Source organism: Mirounga angustirostris, unplaced genomic scaffold (genome assembly GCF_029215605.1).
Source record: "Mirounga angustirostris isolate CCGP_5_RB_7025 unplaced genomic scaffold, mMirAng1.0.hap1 SCAF_17, whole genome shotgun sequence".
In the NCBI taxonomy this organism is placed as follows: Eukaryota; Metazoa; Chordata; class Mammalia; order Carnivora; family Phocidae; genus Mirounga; species Mirounga angustirostris.
Genome location: NW_026991725.1, coordinates 9,992,397 through 10,011,301, shown reverse-complemented (window position 1 = coordinate 10,011,301; position 18,905 = coordinate 9,992,397). Strand labels below are relative to the sequence as shown.

At 41.1% G+C, this 18,905-nt stretch overlaps 1 protein-coding gene across 1 annotated transcript in view; it reads right to left on the bottom strand.

Moving 5' to 3' along the window:
* Positions 1-17,564, bottom strand: part of HEATR6 (HEAT repeat containing 6) — a 32,430-nt gene extending 14,866 nt beyond the window's left edge. The window contains exons 1-9 of the mRNA XM_045889357.3: positions 17,327-17,564; positions 13,355-13,462; positions 11,098-11,238; positions 10,508-10,623; positions 9,550-9,664; positions 7,822-7,923; positions 6,774-6,911; positions 4,763-5,061; positions 3,739-3,916 (exon numbers count right to left, since the gene is read on the bottom strand). Of these exons, the coding sequence (XP_045745313.1) occupies positions 3,739-3,916; positions 4,763-5,061; positions 6,774-6,911; positions 7,822-7,923; positions 9,550-9,664; positions 10,508-10,623; positions 11,098-11,238; positions 13,355-13,462; positions 17,327-17,533 (1,404 nt within the window). The 5' untranslated portion in view covers positions 17,534-17,564. The remainder of the gene's footprint in view (positions 1-3,738; positions 3,917-4,762; positions 5,062-6,773; positions 6,912-7,821; positions 7,924-9,549; positions 9,665-10,507; positions 10,624-11,097; positions 11,239-13,354; positions 13,463-17,326) is intronic.
* Positions 17,565-18,905: the final 1,341 nt, after the last annotated feature.

The following is an 18,905-nucleotide window of genomic DNA, read 5'->3' as shown; positions in this document are numbered from 1 at the left end:
GTCTCTGATAATCAAAGAAAGGAAAACCATTAACTGTAACCTTAAAGAAGGAAAGGAAAGTATGTGCCCCTTTGTCAATGATCTGCTGTACTTGTCAGGAAAAGGGTCACTGGAGCAATATTGTGTTTATAATGTTAAAAGATGACTTTCAATTGGCACTTGGATGATTCTGTGGTATTAAAAATCAGGAAAGAAAAAAAAGAAATAAAAAGAAAGCCAATTAAACCAAAATGGAATGTAGGTGATAAATGTAGGACTAATAATGCAATATTGTACCCTCTTTGGCCAATCCCCCAAAATGCCAATTAAACAGTCAGATATTTTCAACATAATCTAGGGGCACCTGGGTTGCTCAGTTGGTTAAGGGTCTGCCTTCGGCTCAGGTCATGATCCCGGGTTCCTGGGACTGAGCCCCACATTGGGCTCCTTGCTCAGCGGAGAACCTGCTTCTCCCTCTGCCCCCCCCACCTGCTTGTGCTCACTCTCTCACTCTCTCTAATAAATAAAATCTTTAAAAAAGATAATAATTCTAATCTAAATATTTGCTCATCATGAAGCATATCTGAGTTTGATGTGAAAAAGGTTTTCCAGAAAATCTTCAACTATATCACCTCCAAGGAACAAGGAAGGAATAAATCATTTTTGCATGCCTTTTGTAGAGTGGACTCACAAACAAAAAAACTACAAATTTATTGCTTTGAAAAAAAATTTGTAGTACAGCAATATGAGTCTCTGGAATTAAGCATAATCACTGAAGTTAGGAAGTTGACAGTGTATTAGGAAATTATGTGTGTGCGCACACGTTTGTGTTTGAGAGACCATGCATGAGAAAGAACTCGTGCACAAGTCACCGTGAAGTCAGCTCACCCAAGAAAGACTTAGATCAGGGGCTGGCAAACTTTTTCTGCAAAGGACCAGTAGCACACACTTTATATTTTAGACTTTGTAGGCCCAAGAGTCTCTGTTGCAACCACACAGCCATAGTAAAAAGACACTAAAGAAAAAATAAATAGGACTATGTTCCAATGAAGTTTTACTTATGGACAATGAAATCTGAATAATTTTTACAATCATGAAATATCATTTAAAAAAAAACATTTAAAAGCATAGAACTATTCTTAGCTCATGGGTCATACAAAAACATACCTTGCCAACCCCTGATTAGTTGGCTGATCTGAACTGAAAAAGGTAGATGTTGTTAAACCTCCATTTCTTCAGACAGCAATTAAAAACCACGATTCCAACAGCTCGCAAACCAATTACAATTAAAAACCAAGTTGTGGAGAGAGATAAACTTATGCTCAAAAGTCAAAGAATTTTAGCTCAATTAACTTTGGTACCCTAAGCGGGAAAATGTTTCCATGACCATCACAGATGAAAACAAAAGTAATGTCACTGAAATATATCACTGAGGTATGAAATCTATAAAAAATGTGATATATCAAATTATACTTCTCATAGTTCTGACTTAAACCCTGTTTAACATATCTTTGTTCCTAAAAAAAAATGCTATTTATGACATTGAATTTCATTCAAGTTCTGCTTCACTGCCTTTTACATCAATATTTCATATACTGTTTAGCGGTTCTGATCAGCACTTTCAGCAGAAATTACTGATGTGCAAGCAAACCGTAAGAGGTATGGCTCTCCAGAAAATTCATTTTGTTAAGTTTTTATTATCTGAATATTTGCAATTATGGATGAAGACTTTTAAATCTGATAAACATCAGCGTGCTCCATTTCACCAGTGGGTGGTTTCACTCCCTTGGACATGTAGTCTTGTTCAAAGGTAATGAAACTGGAAAGCATTTTCCCTTTTTTGCTACCTATGGATGTAGCAGAAATGTCTGCTAAGGTAGCTCAGTCAATCCTTATGTTTTCCTTTTCTCATGTTTGTTTGGTCTCAATCTTTCTGGGAGGGTGATAAAGAAGTAACTGCTGGGAGTGGGTAGCAGTGAGGTTTCGAAGCACCTGGATGTTCCCTTCTTTGGCTTCGTCCCAGAACTGATTATTCTGCACACATGTTCAAGGTTAATTTTATTTGACTGCATTTCCAGAGTTGGTTGCCTTTAGGGTGGAGGCATTTGAACACTGTGTCGGGGTCTCTAGATCTGGAGATATCCAAGCCAAGGTCATCTGTTCTTGGTTGGCCTTATGAGAGAAAACCTGATTATTTATCAGTCCGTGCTTTCCTAGTTATGCTATCTACTACTCAAGATTTTGATTTGTTTCCACATTTCATAACTCTCTAAAAGAGAAATAATCATTACGGAATTTCAAAATCAGGAAAATTCTCAAGGTACCAAGAAGACACTATGCCAAGAAGACACTATGTTTGTTCCTTAGATCAAGCCTTGATAATAATCTACCTTTTTAACAACTGAGGAATTTATATAGAAGAAATTTGCAAATTAGTCACAATATTTGTACTGATAATCTGCTATGTGCTGCCTGGAAACATACAGGATGTGCTTTCTGAAGCACATTTCCAACATGTAAAAATGTGACCATTTCCCAAGTACTGCTCCACAGCCAAATCTTAAAGGAAGTTTCTAAGTTTTCTCCTTTGCGATTAACTGTTGTAGCATCTCCTACTGCAATTTCCTGAAAGTAATCCATTGTCTGAATGAAAAGGCCAGCCCCCTTTCCTTCTGTCCGTTTCTCTCTGGAAAGTTTCTCAGTGTATCAGTGGAAACTGTGCTTCCAGGTGAATCTACCCTCGGTCGTATCATTACAGCACTTTTTTCTCATCACATTTCTTGCATTCACCAAAGTTAAAGACCAAGAACCCAAAAAGATACCAAATCAAGGAGTACTTTGCAGTACGTAAAATTTCTCATGACACTCTAAGTCAAATGTAAACATTATAAAGACATGAACTCCATCACTTTCATGAGATCTGACTCCATAACCTCTCTGTCCTCATACTGCAGTCTCACGTGCCCCTCCCCCCTTAGGGGTGCGGCTGCGGTGCGGGCACTGTGCTTGGCCTACTTGCTCCACAGCACCGTCTCCTCAGCTACTGCCGGGCTCCCCTCAGCTGGAGACTCTTCAAATATTACGTATTTTTATCCTTTATAGTAGTTTTCCTTTCAATTACCAGAATGGCTTCATTACTAACTTATTTGCCACCACTCATTCCCATTTTCCTCCCAGGTTCTCCTTTGCTATTGAGTCAGTCAATCTGAAAAATTTCTGCCACTTTTAACTACTCAGGATATTGGGCATTTGCAATTTTTTTGTGTACAACTGAGGCCCATTTATTTTTCTTGACCCTATAAGAGCTTTTGAAGGGTCACCAGAAGTTTTCTTATGTTTTCTCATCATAAACATTTTCATTTCCTTCATAACCACTATGGACCAAGATATTCCACTGAGTGTTTAAGCCACTTTTAATTTTTTCCTATTACAAATACCACGCAATCAACATTTTCATTGGAGGGAAGGAAGCACAGCTGCTTCAGTGCAGCTCAAAAGGGACACTGAAGTTATAACACTCAGTGTGCTCAGGCTTGAAGCGAGCCCTGGGCAGGAGGTGACCTCACTGTGATCTTTCTCAACCTGTTATTCACATAAGCCCATTTCTAGCCTCCTGCCTGTCCAGTGGTTCTCAAGTCAGAACTTGGGCTGGTATTAATGAGCACTGTATTCAGATGAGATCAGAAAAGGTAGAGAAAACAACGAAGATGTGTAAAGTTCTTCTTCCTACTATCATGCTGAGAATTTAAATGCTTTTACCTTCGGAGAAGGATCTTTTAATGTAAGAGTCATCAAGGACACGGACTGAGGGCTGCCAAGCTCAGGCGTATCAGGAACAAAGGCTGACCAGTAGCCATAAAGAACTTTTTTTTCTACCGATTTTATAGTAGAAAGAAAGCAAGCTAATGCTCCTTGGCGAACTTTGGCTTGGTAAGACCTACCCAAGAGAAGGAAGAAAAAAGTCTTAATAGTTTTAAAAAATATAGACATGAAAGGCTATTTATTCCAGCCAACTCAAATGATACATTGAGAAACTCAACATTCTGAATAAACCCTAAGGAAAAGATGCCAATGTGATATTAAAAAAAATATTTTTCAATCAAAACTTGTTAAAGCAATTTGTTTATATAACAAGTTAATAAAGTCGACAATATAAAACACAACTAAACAGAAAATAAAAGGGCAACAGTTTGAGGTCAGGAAACTAGTGTTAGATATGAAACACTGCAGAGTATCCATTCATCCAACAGAAGATATGAAACACTGCAGAGTATCCATTTATCCAACAAACAAGTCCAGAGTACTTAAGTATGTGCCAGGCACTGGGCTGAGGCCGACAGACATAAAGCCTGCCCGTGTCCCTGACAAGCTCATGAATGGCAGAGACAGAGAGTTAAAGAGGTAACTGCAACACAGCATGATCAACAATAAGGTGGGGATAAGTCAAGGGGTCATAGAGTAGGGACCTAAGCCAGAACTGGGGTGGGGGTTGGGGGGAACCGTCAGAAAAGGCTTCTCAGAGGACGTGACTGCTGAGCTCGTACTGAAGATGAGTAGTGGTTAACAAAGCAAGAAGGCAGAGAGAATGAAAGGAAATTCCAGGCAGAGGGACCACATGTACAAAGGCAGATGAAGGGAACGAGGCAAAATGCAGAGTAACGCAAAGCCCGCATAAATGAATCTTCAAGTTAAATCCCGTGCACCAGTGAGGTTTCTAAGCAAAGTTATAAACTTACAAGCAACAGAGATTATAAGGCATAACAACATAACAAAATACTACTACCTCATTTTACTCTGCATGCCTCCTTCAGCATCGGAATAGTCGGACTCACTACTGCTGACCCTCTTCCAGCCGGCAGACCGGATGGGCAGGGGGACTCGGTCTTTTCCTGCAGTGCCGCTTCCCTCCACCGGCAAACTCTGGCCTCCCAGGGAGGAGGAACAGGGAGTATCCCCCTCATGCAGGTGCTGTCTGCCCAGGCCAGCAACGGGTGCTACTTCTCTTTCACCACTGGATTCTTCCTCTTCCTCTTCTCCTTGCTGGATTTTCTTCGATTTTACTTTTGATTTTTTCTTTTTACCCTGATTTTAGGAGCAAATGAAAATGTATATATGACAGCTATTGGTGCCTTTCTCATGTAGTAACTACTAAATTGTCCCCAACACGTAGTATGAGGAAAGAAGAAAAGAGAAGAGAAAAAAGTGGCACTTATTTCCTACTCTGTGTGTCCGATGCTATGCTAAGCGCTTACACACACCCCACTGGACCATGGGAAATAAGGCGTGAAGTGTGTGCGACAGAGCCACGCTTGTAGCCTGGCTTCTTATATTCTACCCCTGTGACTCTGAGCACATCACTTAGCCTTTCATTAGCTTGACCTTCCTCATCTGTAAGCATGAGGCTAATGCTACCTTCCCTGCACAGTTGTGAAAGCACTCAGCCGCAACAGAATTAGAGTATAGAAAAGGACTTGAGTGACAATTTTCTCAGTTCTTCCAGATAAGACACGTAGCTAGTGCCTCTCTAGATATAGAAGAGAGATGCTAATCCAGCACATACAGTGCATGTTTTAGGGCACTGGGGCTTTGTAGATACGAAGTAAAAGCCAATTTTTTCCCTTTCTCCTATTTCCTTTCCAAATATCTTTGGAATCTGTGCCACCCTCTGCAAGGTCCCTGACTTTGAGGAGGAAGGTCCTCATCCCTTCTATTTTGCATTATTAATGTGGCTCCAGACTCACACCCTTTTACTTGCTACCTTAGTGATTTTTCTAAGATGTGTATCTGATCACCTCACTCCCCTATATGAGAGTCTTCATCTCTACCACCTGTAGGATAAAAACTAACTCCTTAGCATACTGTATAAGACTCTTAGGATGTGGCCTATGCTACCTACGTGTCCCAGCCTTCCCCTGCACACACCTGATAAACTCTAGCCTACTGGTTAACAAATGGGCTACGCCCATGCTCATTCTCTATGCTTACGCACCTTCTGTTCCCTCTGAATAAAACACTTTCCTTCCCCTTTTGTACTCTACTCATTCTTAAGTCTCAGTTTGGCCAACACATCTTTTAAAAAGCCCCCTCTTACTCCTCTATTTGGACTGGGTACCCTGAATGTGATCCCAGTATACCCTGTGAATATTCTGATGAAAGAAATCACAATACTGCACTTTAGTTGCTTATTTATCCACCTTCCCCTTCTCTCCCAAACTCCAAAAAGCAGAGTCTATATCCTTAATGCTTAATATAATGTCTGGGATGTGGCAGAAGTTCAGTTAATGTTGCATCAGTCAATGAGTGAAAGAATTTCTAATTATAAGCATTTTGAAAGTAATACCGGATACATTTCTAGATGTAATACCGTGGCCCATATATCTATATGCTCTAGGTTCTCCAGTGGAAACATAAGGGAGATGGCAGCTATATGAACAGGCTGGGAAATTTGGCAGTTGTAACTGAGACCTACAATATTTACCAATTAGCCTTTTATAGAGAAAGCTGGTTGGCCTGTGGTCTTGAGCATTTGGGGAACAAGGATGTGTGGCTTTGGGTATAAAATGAATGCCCACTGTTACATCTGTTCTATTGTCTAGAACGCTTAGAAATATAAGAGACTCTAACTGGTGTTTCCAGCAGTCTGATGAATTTAAATTTACTATGCTAAAAACCCTAAACTGAAATCAAATTCAAGGTGAGCCTTTGGAACAAGTAGTGATGCAAATCATAGAAAACACACATAACAAGCAATTAAAGGCAATCCACAACTTAAACCTAAGCAGACACAGGCGTACCGCAGTTGGTCGGGAAGCGCTGGATTCGGATTGCTGTGGTTTGACAGGTGGTCGCCCATCGTACTGAGGAAGTGGAGTGGGGTATAACACTGTGGGCAGCTCTATGTTTAGTCCCGGGAGTCCATGAAACATAGATTTCTAATAATGATGATTAAGGAAACACACACACACAACTAATCATAAAACAGAATGATTCACCATATTCTGGATCACATCAATGAACAAATTAATGTCCAGAAGCTTATTAAGGAAATTAAAATGGACAGAAAATTGATACCTTGGAGGTTTAGGGCTTATAGAAGAGTTTAATCTCATCTGGATGGATCTGGTCTGGCCAGATTAGGTTAGGCTTGATTTTAGTTTATTTACTTATGTTTTTTATTTATTAATTTTTAAAATTTATCCAATCTGTTTTATCCAATCATTTGATCTATAATTTTTTAACCAATCAATCATTCTTATTTCGCTTATCCATGTCCACACCTAGCTGTCTGTATATTTGGGGGAGACAGGACAGGGAAAGATTTGAAGTTTTAGTCATGATCAATCTAAGTTATCATACATGGCTTTGACCGGAGGCCACCTCCTGGCTGAACTAAAAGGTGGGTCCCCAGAGAGGCTGATCTGACCTTCCCACTGAACGGCAGGCTCAGAAGCCAAAGGATGCAGCCTATTGATGCCATCTTGACTGGCCCACCTACTGCATGGGCCAAGAGCCAAAGGGAAGCCCTGGTTCTTCTTTCAAGTATAAACAGGTTTGAGACGATCTAAAATTAAGTTATCTACAGATCATAACCTATTCCTTTCCTAAGTTAAGATTCATAAGTAAAGTTTTAGAATTTTGATATATTTACTTAAAACAAGGTTTACTGTTTTCAGTTCTTAATTTTAAGTATGCTTGTATATGAACATTTGAATGATCTCTCCTAAAATATAATACCCTAAAGCCAGCCTTGGAGCAGTGATGTAAAGTGGTCTTATGCCTGGGTTTAAGTAGGAAAGACACTCGCCATAATGAGGACTTGGGTTTAAACGGGCAATGCCTTACCTTTAGCACAGCCAGAAGAGCTCCAAGTTCCTCCGTCTGTGTCAGTTTCATCTTACCCCCATTTAGAAGAGACTGTATACCTTTTAATGCATTTTGTAACAACTAGGGGAAAGAGGAGGACAAGCTTAAAGGTAAAGGAAATGTGGTTATCCAGGGATCAACTTTCTAGCATCACTGAGGCTGGAGGAGAAAAAGTCTCTACATGATGGAAAAAACCATTCAAAAGGAGGGGGAAAAAAAACAAAACAAAAGAAGACCCAGAGGAGAGAGATCTGATGAACCACTGCTAATTATTTTTTAGAAGAATAGAGTGCCCTCACGGAAGAGTGGTCTTATCGTACATGTTTATAAGCTAGTATGTACAAACGGTGAGCAAGAAAAAAAAAAAAGAAGAGGTCTGTAGTAGGAAGAAGGTGATAGGGATGGAAAAGTGGCAGCAGAGACCGGAAGTGGGGAAGCTCTCTGATGCAGCAACCTCACTAGTTCTTAAAGGCAAAGGCATGTGTGTGGGAGCAGGTTTCTAGAGGGCAAGTCTGATCCAGATTGATCTTCTGACCCAGCACTCTCATTAAGAAATACCATCCTAAAGAAATACGCACCCCACCCCCCAAGGAGAAGATGTGGACCACAACCTTTTTCTGAAATAGTGGAAACACTGAAAAAAACTTCCATTTCCACCTACTATGACAATGATTGTATAAGAAACTGACCCTCTGCTACATGGGAAACTCAACCATAATACCTGCAAGCATCTGCCAAGCACTCTAAATGCTGTATTTCATATACTGCTCGCAAGACCCCTACAAGGTAATTGCATCATTTGTCCCATTTGAGAGAGAAGGAACAGGGAGGCTCAAGAAGTTCAGCAACTTGCCCAAGGTCTCCCAGTGACAGCAGTCAGAAAGCATGAGGTACATCAATAGGTGCCCAAGAAATATTCACTTTAAAAAGGAGATAAAATTGTAAAACAGCATATTTAATATGACCCCACTTGAAAATTATAAACTATGCTCATCTACGTACAGAAAAAATATTTGGGGGCTTGTAGAACAAACTGTTCCAGGTGGTTATATCTGAGCAGGGAACTTGGAGGAACCTTCGCCATCACAGATCTGTAATTTCTGATATGTGTCACTCTGAATTTAAAATATGTTAACAAACTGTCATATTTCTATCAGATTTTTAAAAAAGAAATAATATTGCAGATACTATTGAAATCTACTCCTTTCCCTTCCATCTAAAAGATAGTTACTAGGGGCTCCTCGGTGGCTCAGTCGGTTGACTCTTAATTTTGACTCAGGTCATGATCTTGGGGTTGTGAGATCGAGCCCCGTGTCGGGCTCCATATTGGGTGTGTGAAGCCTGCTTGGGATTCTCTCTCCCTCTGCTCCCCTCCCCTTGCTTGCACTCTCCCTCTCTTAAAAAAAATAAATTAAATAAAATAAAATGACAGTTACTAGTTTGAAATTGTATTGCTTTCATGTCAGGAGGGAAAAAAACACTTTTCTTTAAAAAGCTTTAAAATTGCAAAACAAAATAAATAGAAACTGTCTTGTAATTTAAACCTGAAAGATATGATGTCCATCTTTGTAAGTTATAAACATTCCACGTATGCCTATTATCTCTAGACAAAACAAATTCAGCATTATACTCTTCAGTAACAGCCTCTGCTCTGCTGCTTCTAGACACACCTGTAACAGGCATAAGATCAGTGGTAGCCCCACCTACCATGCAAAACGTGATATCATCCATATCAGATGATTTCGGAGACTGTAAAGCGGTCAGGAAAGCCCGGAAGCAGATATCTGGGTAGGGCTCCTCCAAGTATGGCTGCCCTGGCACACTAAAACACACACAAAGAAAGCAACGCAAACTCAGTCTTCTCTGAAATGAGGCTCGCAAGAGTAAGAATTAAAAACAGCAGTAATACAGACCAACGGAGTGGGAATACACCCTTGGATGAAACTGTATTAAGGAAGACTGTGCACTCTGGGTAATTAACTATGGCTGCAGGACAGCACAAGCATGGAATGAATAGGAAAGAGGAAGAGTGGTTTCCATAGGGAAAAGTTACAGAAGTTTGTGGTGGAAGAAGTATAGAGGAAGAAATCCTTTTTAGTTCTGCTTTTCAGTGTTTAGAGGGGAAAGAATGCAGACAGGGCCTGTCAAGCTAGAGTCACACAGCTGAGCCAGCCCTCCTACCCACTGGACGTTGGACCCACTGGACAATACAGAGACCAGATACCACACAGCAGCTCAGGTCTGTGCTCCTCATTTTTCATTGCAGGCATCTACAACTGGGTGGCTGGGATTGGTTCCAATTTCTTAGAAGAAACTGGCCTTGAAAGACGCCTCAACAAAGCTTAAATTCATATGACTATATTCTAAAAGACTTAGTATGGTTAAAATTTATATCAACAGAAAACAAAACCTTGACATATTACACATGGACTCCTTTTACCCTATTTTAGGGATAAGGTCCTAGTCTAGTTTTTCCTTTATCTTTTCTATAAGCAATATTAAAATTAAACAATGTAAGATGATCTTACTAGTGAGGCACATGGGAACCACACAGTAGGTTCTTTTTCTAAGTTGGCTCTGGCTTCAGACAGACTGAACCACCTACAAAGGGCCCACGAGAGGCCCTATCCTACCATGGCTGGGAGATGTTACTGGCTCCACATACCTGAGACATAAATTTGCCATACAGTGTACTGCAGCTCTCCGAACTTCAGGGTCGGGCTGAGCCAAGTCACTCAACTTCATCAAAATCCCGCTCTTGCCTAGCAAGCCTGGGAGGTACTAAAACAAAATAACAGCTCATGTTGGTCAAAGAAAGCTTCTAGGAAAATATTACTCTTTAGACAGATGTCAGTTTTTAAACTGAAGGGCAGTTAAGTACCAGACGACTAGCTGCTAGGCAAATCTTCCGGATGGGCATGCAAAGATGTGCCCCAAAACACCAGTGGGGTTCACGGCTCCCAGCCCAGGTAGTTGCTGAAGCTCTTTAGTTGTGGGTACATAGCTGAAGAGTAGTAATAATAAAAAATGGTAATGGTATTTACTGAGTGCTAAGCATTTTAGAAGGACTGTCTCACTTCATCCTCAGACGAACTACTGTATACACGAAGAAATGAGGCTCAAAGTGGTTGAGTAAGGGTTGCTCAAGGTCACACATATCATGAATGACAGGACAGAAACCTCAGCACAGGCCTGTTGGTTCAGAGCCTGTGTTCCTAACCTTTTGAAGGAAAGACAGAACACAGTTTAAACTACCTTTTGACATTTTGGGCCATTGCAGTAAACCAGAGCTGCCAGGGCTTGAAGAATTTCCATGTGTGTCCAGGAACTACACTGTTGAATAGCAGAAATAGCATACGCCAACAGGAAATCCAGGTTTTGTTCATCCACAATCACCTATCAAGAGAGGAAAAAATATGCATGATCTAACTTGTAAAAAAATATTTTTATCCTTTCGGACATGCATGCTCACCTGAATCAGGCTATGAAAAGGAGAGCACATGAGCCCATCTTTTTGGGATCAAAAAGATCAGCTCTAAAGGCCTTGAAAGTTTGGTCAAGACAAGGCCTTCTCCTTGCCCCACGGCCTTGCTCATTTCCTCCCCCTTACTCCCTCCACACAAAGTAGAACCTGGCCAAGTCCTTGTAAGTTTTCCTTGAGCTAACCAGACACTGGCAGCTGTAAATCCATATTTATGTTTAAGACTCAATCCACTGAAATTACCTTCTACATAATAAATGCTCAACAAATACACTGTGAACATATATGTCTGCTAAATAGCTATTATGTCTCACCCTGATGTAGGGAATAAGACAGGAAGAGAGGGCATATTCTTGTCCTCAAGGAGTTTATAATCTTGTTGAGACAAAGTAGGCTAATCGAAGTATCAATTCATGAATTATTGAGATAACCTGTCATCAAAAGCTAGAAAGTTGGCTAAGGGCTGTAGGTACCATATGTGATCAAGAATTTTTCCAACTGCCCATGTTACAAAGGTAATATACCTGAGAACAGTAAACATTTAGAAGACACCATATCAGTGTGAAAAATTCTAAACTTGAAAATAGCCTCATTTCATTTAGGAAGACACACGTAGCAGACACTGCTTACCCATCAGCATTCATCTCCTATCTCCTGTTGGCAGAGTACTGATTTTATTTGGGTGCTCATCTCTTGTACATGAGACCTGAGGGTAAATCCCAATTAGCTAAGACAGTGCTTCTCCACCAGGGGCAATCTTATTTCCCAGGGAAATAAGATTTTTTTGCCCATTTGGCAGTATCTGTAGACATTCACAATTGGGGGGATGCTACTGGCTTCTAAGGGAGAAACCAGGGATGCTGCTAAAATCCTACAATGCACAGGACAGTGCCCCTCAACTAAGAATCATCCAATCCAAAATATTAATAGTGCTGAGATTAAGAAACTTTGATATAAGAGTTGAGCTACATTGTAATCATCTAGGGACCTTAAGCCCTCCAGGTGATTCTAATGTGCAGTCAAGACTGACCCCTGGTTTAAGCCACTCATGGTAGTACCATTCCCCTGATCAATGGGTGTAGAGGGGTTTCTCGTATGACCTAGGTCTCCCCAGCAGCTATCAGGGGAGGTCTGATGGAGAGTGTAGGGGACAAGCTGCCTCATTCTTAAATCAAAGGGACACAAAATAAATTGTTCTTTTGCTTCTGCAGGATGTTATTTATTTATTTCATACAGGATGCCAAGGTGTCATCCTGACTATGAGAGATGCCCAAAACCCATACACTGGTGGCAAATGAAATAAGTTTCTTATTATTAAGTGCCCCTTACAGTGCCTCCCTTGGGGGTTGTGACATGAGATAATTAAAAAAAAATTTTTTTTAGCTATTCTAGGTTGGCTTTTCTGTTTCTTGCAGCCAAAAGAATCTTAGATTGCATAATGCTAAATGTAAGGTTTGTGCTAACCACATTCACGTACTCATGTGGTATCTTATGGTAAGTAATAGCCGCAACTTCTGAACTGTTCCTAAAAAGATATGAGATTTATTTAGGAAGTTATAAAGGTTCTGGAGAGAGGGGAGCTATAGTACACATCTTGATATAAATAACAGGGGTCTTTTCATCTAATGTCCTCTTGCTCCCAAGCTACTTCTTATGTTTTATGACGAACAAAGTAGACCAAAAAATGGTAGCTTTGGGAAAGGGGAAAAAATATTGGTAGGAAAGGAGCAGGGGATTGTTTCAACTTATTCTTAGATATATCTTGGTCAAATACATCTTCCATGAAAAATCCTAAGACCTGGGAGCCTCAACGATATTGGTTTCTTGAACCAAACAGAAAGGGACACCTCTAATGGACAAACTTCTAGAATTGTGCAGCATAATTTTTTCGTCAGAATTACATTTAATATCATTCTTAGTAAGGAACTGCTTTTTGCAGTTTCTCAAAAGATCAGCCTATCACACCTAACACAGACATAGCATTTCAAAGGTTTAGTTTATGATGAATTCTAAGGTTATACACATGATTACCTGTAATCTGTTAAGTAAATGGTGGATAAGTTGAGACACTTTGCTGACAAGATGATTCTGATTAAGAGGCACCAGTCGGCAAGCTTGGACAAGAAGAGTACAGACATCCTACAAAAAAAAAAAAAAAAAGACAATGAAAAGGCAATATGCCTATTAGTCAAGTGAAGAACCACCCCCACCGGCCCACCAAATACAGCCAAACAGAAAAATGAAAGTGAATGTTCACACTCAAAATGAGGAAAGATGAAATCTGAGGCAGAAACTAGGAAAAAAAATTAAATGATACCACAGAAATGGGGTGTACTAAAAAGTAAAAGACTCAATATGGTTTTTGTCAGGCTAAAGACTTCAGAGTCTCTACATATGTAAACAGTGCAATTAAATAACCAAAGAAAGGCTTCCAGAATGTAAAAGCACACACTGTAGTTAAAGATAGCAAAAAGTAAGCAAACAGACACATGAAAAGATGCTGAACATCACTCATCATCAGGGAAATGCAAATCAAAACTATAATGAGATATCACTGCACACCTATCAGAATGGCTAAAATCAAAAACACAAGAAACAACAGGTGTTGGCAAGGATGTGGAGAAAAAGGAACCCTCGTACACTGTTGGTGGGAATGCAAACTGTGCAGACACTGTGGAAAACAAAACAGAGGTTCCTCAAAAAGTTAAAAATAGAACAAAAATAGTACAATTCCTGTGATCCAGGAATTGTACTACTAGGTATTTACCCAAAGGATACAAAAACACTAATTCAAAAGGATACACACACCGCTATATTTATAGCAGCATTATTTACAATAGCCAAGATATGGAAGCAGCCCAAGTGTCCATCCATGGATAAATGGATAAACATGTGGTTTATATATACAATGGATTATTACCCAGCCATAAAGAAGAATGAAATCTTGCCATTTGCAACGACATGGATGGAGCCAGAAAGTATTATGCTAAGTGAAATAAGTCAGTCAGAGAAAGGCAAACACCGTATGATTTCACTCATCTGTGGAACTGAAGAAACAAAAAAACAAGCAAAGGGGAAAAAAAAGAGAGAGAGAGAGACACAAATCAAGAACCAGACTCTTAACTATAGGGAACAAACTGCTGGTTACCAGAGGGGAGGCAGGTGAGGAGATGGGTGAAATAGGTGATGGGGATTTTTTTTTTTATTATTATGTTATGTTAATCACCATACATTACATCATTAGTTTTAGATGTAGTGTTCCATGATTCATTGTTTGTGCATAACACCCATGCTCTATGCAGAACGTGCCCTCCTTAATACCCATCACCAGGTTAACCCATCCCCCCACCCCCCTCCCCTCTAGAACCCTCAGTTTGTTTTTCAGAGTCCATCGTCTCTCATGGTTCGTCTCCCCCTCCGATTTCCCCCACTTCATTCTTCCCCTCCTGCTATCTTCTTCTTTTTTTTTCTTTAACATATGATGGGGATTAAGGAGGGCCCTTGTGAAGAGCACCAGGTGATGTATGGAATTGTTGAATCATTATATTGTATACCTGAAGTTAATATAACACTATATGTTAACTATATGGGAAATAAAAATTAAAAAAGAATAGAACTCATTTATTCCTATCTTAAAAAAGAAAAAGAAAATAAGCAAACCATATTTTCAATGCCACTGGGAAAATCAGAAATGACACCTGTATAAATTTATTGTAAAATTAGGTAATTCTTCAAAAAAAAGAGGGCAACCTATTTGCAAATCACACTATTCATTCATCCACTGATGTTTATTGAATTAAAAGGTTTGGAGCACTTACTATGTGCTAAGTAGTGTGCTAGATCTTTGGGCTCCAAAAGTGAACAAACATATTCCTGAACTTTAAAAAGAGCTCATAGTGAGGAAGACAGAAATACTCACCAATAATTAAAGTGAATTAAATGTTGAAAGAACTAACTGCAAACTCCGTGGGGAAATGGTAATTAGGGAGGTCTTATGGAGGTGATTTTTTTTTTTTAAGATTTATTTATTTTACAGATAGAGAAAGCACAAGGGGGGGGGAGGCGCAGAGAGAGAGGGAGCAAGAATCCCAAGCAGACTCTGTGCTGAGTGTGGAGCCTGATGTGGGGCTCCATCCCAGGACCCTGAGATCATGACCTGAGCTGAAACCAAGAGTCGGACATTTAGCCCACTGTGCCACTCAGGAGCCCCATGAAGATGATCTTTTTTTTTTTTTTTTTAGATTTTATCTATTTATTTGAGAGAGAGAGAATGAGAGAGAGAGAGAGCATGAGAGGGGAGAGGGTCGAGGGAGAAGCAGGCGCCCCGCTGAGCAGGGAGCAGGATGTGGGACTCGATCCCGGAACTCCAGGATCATGACCTAACCCAATGGCAGTCATGCAACCAACTGAGCCACCCAGGGACCCCTCACAAGGGTGATTTTTAAGCATAATTTGGAATGATATGAAGGATGACTAAAAATCTGCCAGACAGACAAAGCAATGAAAGACACAGCAAGCAATGGGAATAAAGTGTGCAAAAGACCTGGAATTGGTATTCCAGGAGTGAAACACTAGTAGATGCTTGAGGAACAGCAGGTTTTAAATGACTGTACACAGAGCACAAAAGGAGAAGTGACAGGAGACTCGAAAGGCACATATTTTTGATGGAAAAATATCAAATTGTGCCAATAAAGCAAAAAGTTCCCGAGTAAACCCTTAATTCCACTCCACCCCCTAGTGACACACACTATTATTTTGTTGTAAACTTTTCCATTCGTTGTTGTGAACTCTTTATATCTATAAATGTACACACTCTCTTAAACGCACTCCTCACCCTATATTGGTGTCGTACTGCAATGAACCGTTCTGTAACTTGCTCTGAGCATCTACCAATATGTATTAAAGATCTTCCCAAATCAGAGTTTTGCCTTCCTAATCAGGTTTTATTCTCACAAAAGAAAAGATCACTCTAGTAGCAGGACAAAAAATGGTTTGGAGAAGAGTTAAACAGGAGGCAGAAGAGAAGTTTGAGGAGACCAGTGGAAGAGTTCAGGAAAGTCATCTTGCCTGAGGGCTTAAGGGATTGGCAGTGGGAACACAGAAAAGGGAATGAGAAATATTTATGAGATGGAATCTGAAGAATCCGAATTGGATAGATCTGGGAGAAAAAGGGAAAACACCAGTGTTTGTGCCAGTGTGACTTGGCAGACTGGGCATGTTTCTGTGAGTTGGGGGATGGGATGGGTTGTGGATATAGTGTGTCTACAGAGATAATGTAACTTCATTTTTAGGAACTGTCCAGTTTGAGGTGCCTGTGAGCACCAGAGGCAGGGGTATGACTGGGTCAAGAGTTCTGGGAGTTCAGTAAGTAGTATCCAAGGCCTGATGTGACTATTATCATTACTCAGTGTCGGAGTACTTCTAAACAGGAGGTAGAGAGGGAAGTGCTAGCACGAAAGAACAGAAAATGGCAGGGAGCATGTGACAGCCTTAGGCTCCAATTCTACCTCTGCCTTTTGCCAGCAACAGGACATTGGATCTTTACGTGCCGCAGTATTTTTATCAGTAAAGTCGATCTAAAAATACCCACGTTGTAAGATTCCTAGAACCGTACACCGTAAATTACAGTACACGATGGTCTGAGTGCTATGTACTCAATAAATGGTAGAAGTGAATTTTATATACAAAGTGTTTTGTATGCAGGGAGTGGAGCTGGGGGACGGGAAGGTGGGACCAGAGATGACACCTGCGGTGTTATCAGAGCAGAAGTCATCAATGGGGTTTTAAAGATGCGAGTCTGCCAAGCACTGCAGGATCTTCCAGATAGAGGAGGGCAGAGACTGTCACGGTCGGAGGGAGCCAGCGAGCCTAGAACTAAGTAACGCGAAGCCGGGCTGGGAAAAGCCGGGCGCGGCAGGCGGGAGCTACCCGCTAGGGCCCCTGAGGGCGGGGCCGGGGCCAGGAGGCGCGGCCCGAGTCCTCCCCACCCGGCACGCCGCCTACCTCCGGAGCCACGCCGCCGCCCTCACTGTAGTTCTCAGAGATGAGCTGGTCGAAGAGCAGGTGGATCTCGGTCCGGGCGGAGCTGCTGTTATCCGGGCGCAGGGCGCAGAGTCTGGCCGACAAGCAGCGAAAGGCACTGCTCTGGTCCGGTGGCACTGCCCGCGCCGGCTCGTATTTGGGCGAGCCGCCGAGCTGTGCCGCCGCCATCTTCCCTACGTAGGACAACAGGGAAATAACTTCCGGGGTGTTCCCGGCTCCGCGCGCCAGTTCCGGAAATACTTCCTTAGACCGGAAGCCGAGTGAGACCCTGGACTCTCCTCTGCACGGACCTTCCTCTGCCTGCTTTGCGAAATTTGTCAGAAATGAGCTTGGAGGGTTTTTTACCTTACATTTGTCTTTGAGTCCTGACCGAAAAGTGGGACTTTATCTGTCCTCCTAGAAAGTGTGTTCCTGGACAAGGCTGACATGGCTCTTTAGTACTAGCGTTTCAGGCGGGCTGGATTTGGAGAGGGGCTGTTTGTGGTGGCAGTGGCAGAAACTGCTAGTTGTAGAACATCCTTGGACTCTTCTGACATCGTGTGAGAGCCCTTGATTCTTACCCAGGCACAAAACCACCCTGTAAATAGAGGGTATAATTCCCAGTATTCCTTGCAGCTGGCTGTGCATCCTCCTGTGAATCTTGCACTTCGTTACACAAGAAAAGTAATTTGGAAGTTCAAACTGAGCCATGTAAAATATAACCTGCCTAAGGGTGACCTGGTTGAGATTGGACACCCCAAGATTTCCTGTAGCCTTAAAAGCAAGAAGCTGGAAAAGAAAATAGCCATTTTAAAAGCCATAAACCGTTTTTAGTCACCCAAGAGGTGAAGGCATGAAATTTACATTTGGTCATCTCTTGGGCTTTTGAATTATGCAAATATAAAGCAGATTCTTATCAGTGATTCTTAGGGAAAACCTTGAAGTCACCTGAAGGTACATGTTTTATCCTGAGACTAAAACACTTGTGTTTAGCAATAACAATTGAGGGCTTGCTTTAGAAAAGCTTGTTTTCTGAAGACTTTGGGCTTTGGGGAGAAATACTAATTTTTTGTTTGAATTTAGATGTCCTATTATTGTTTATTCTTGGGATGTATGTGCATGTTATGTATGTGTATGTATTTGTGATATTCAAGCATTTGCTCAGGGAAGATCAGGAGCTGAGACCTAGTCATGGAAGTGTTAGTCTGATTTCTCCCAAAGCAGAGCGTTAGGTGAGGTTGATATATTAGTGATTTAGTCAAGAATGAACAGGGAAGAAAGGAGAATCAGTACACATATGTGCTATTGAATTGGCCATTGCAAACAAAGGGTGAGTGATTGCTCAATCCTTCAGATTTTCTGAGATGCCTTCTGGAATGTTCTCAGCACCCCCTCCTGAGGAATGGAAGATGGAAGCATATAACTGTCAGCCTTTGAATTCTGTTGTCAAGCATTACCCCACCAAACATCATTTTTCCAATGTTTCTCATTTGAGCATGCATCAGTGGGTGGTGGTTCCTGCAGGAGTTTCTTCTTGTACAAAGAAGCCCTGAGGCAAAAG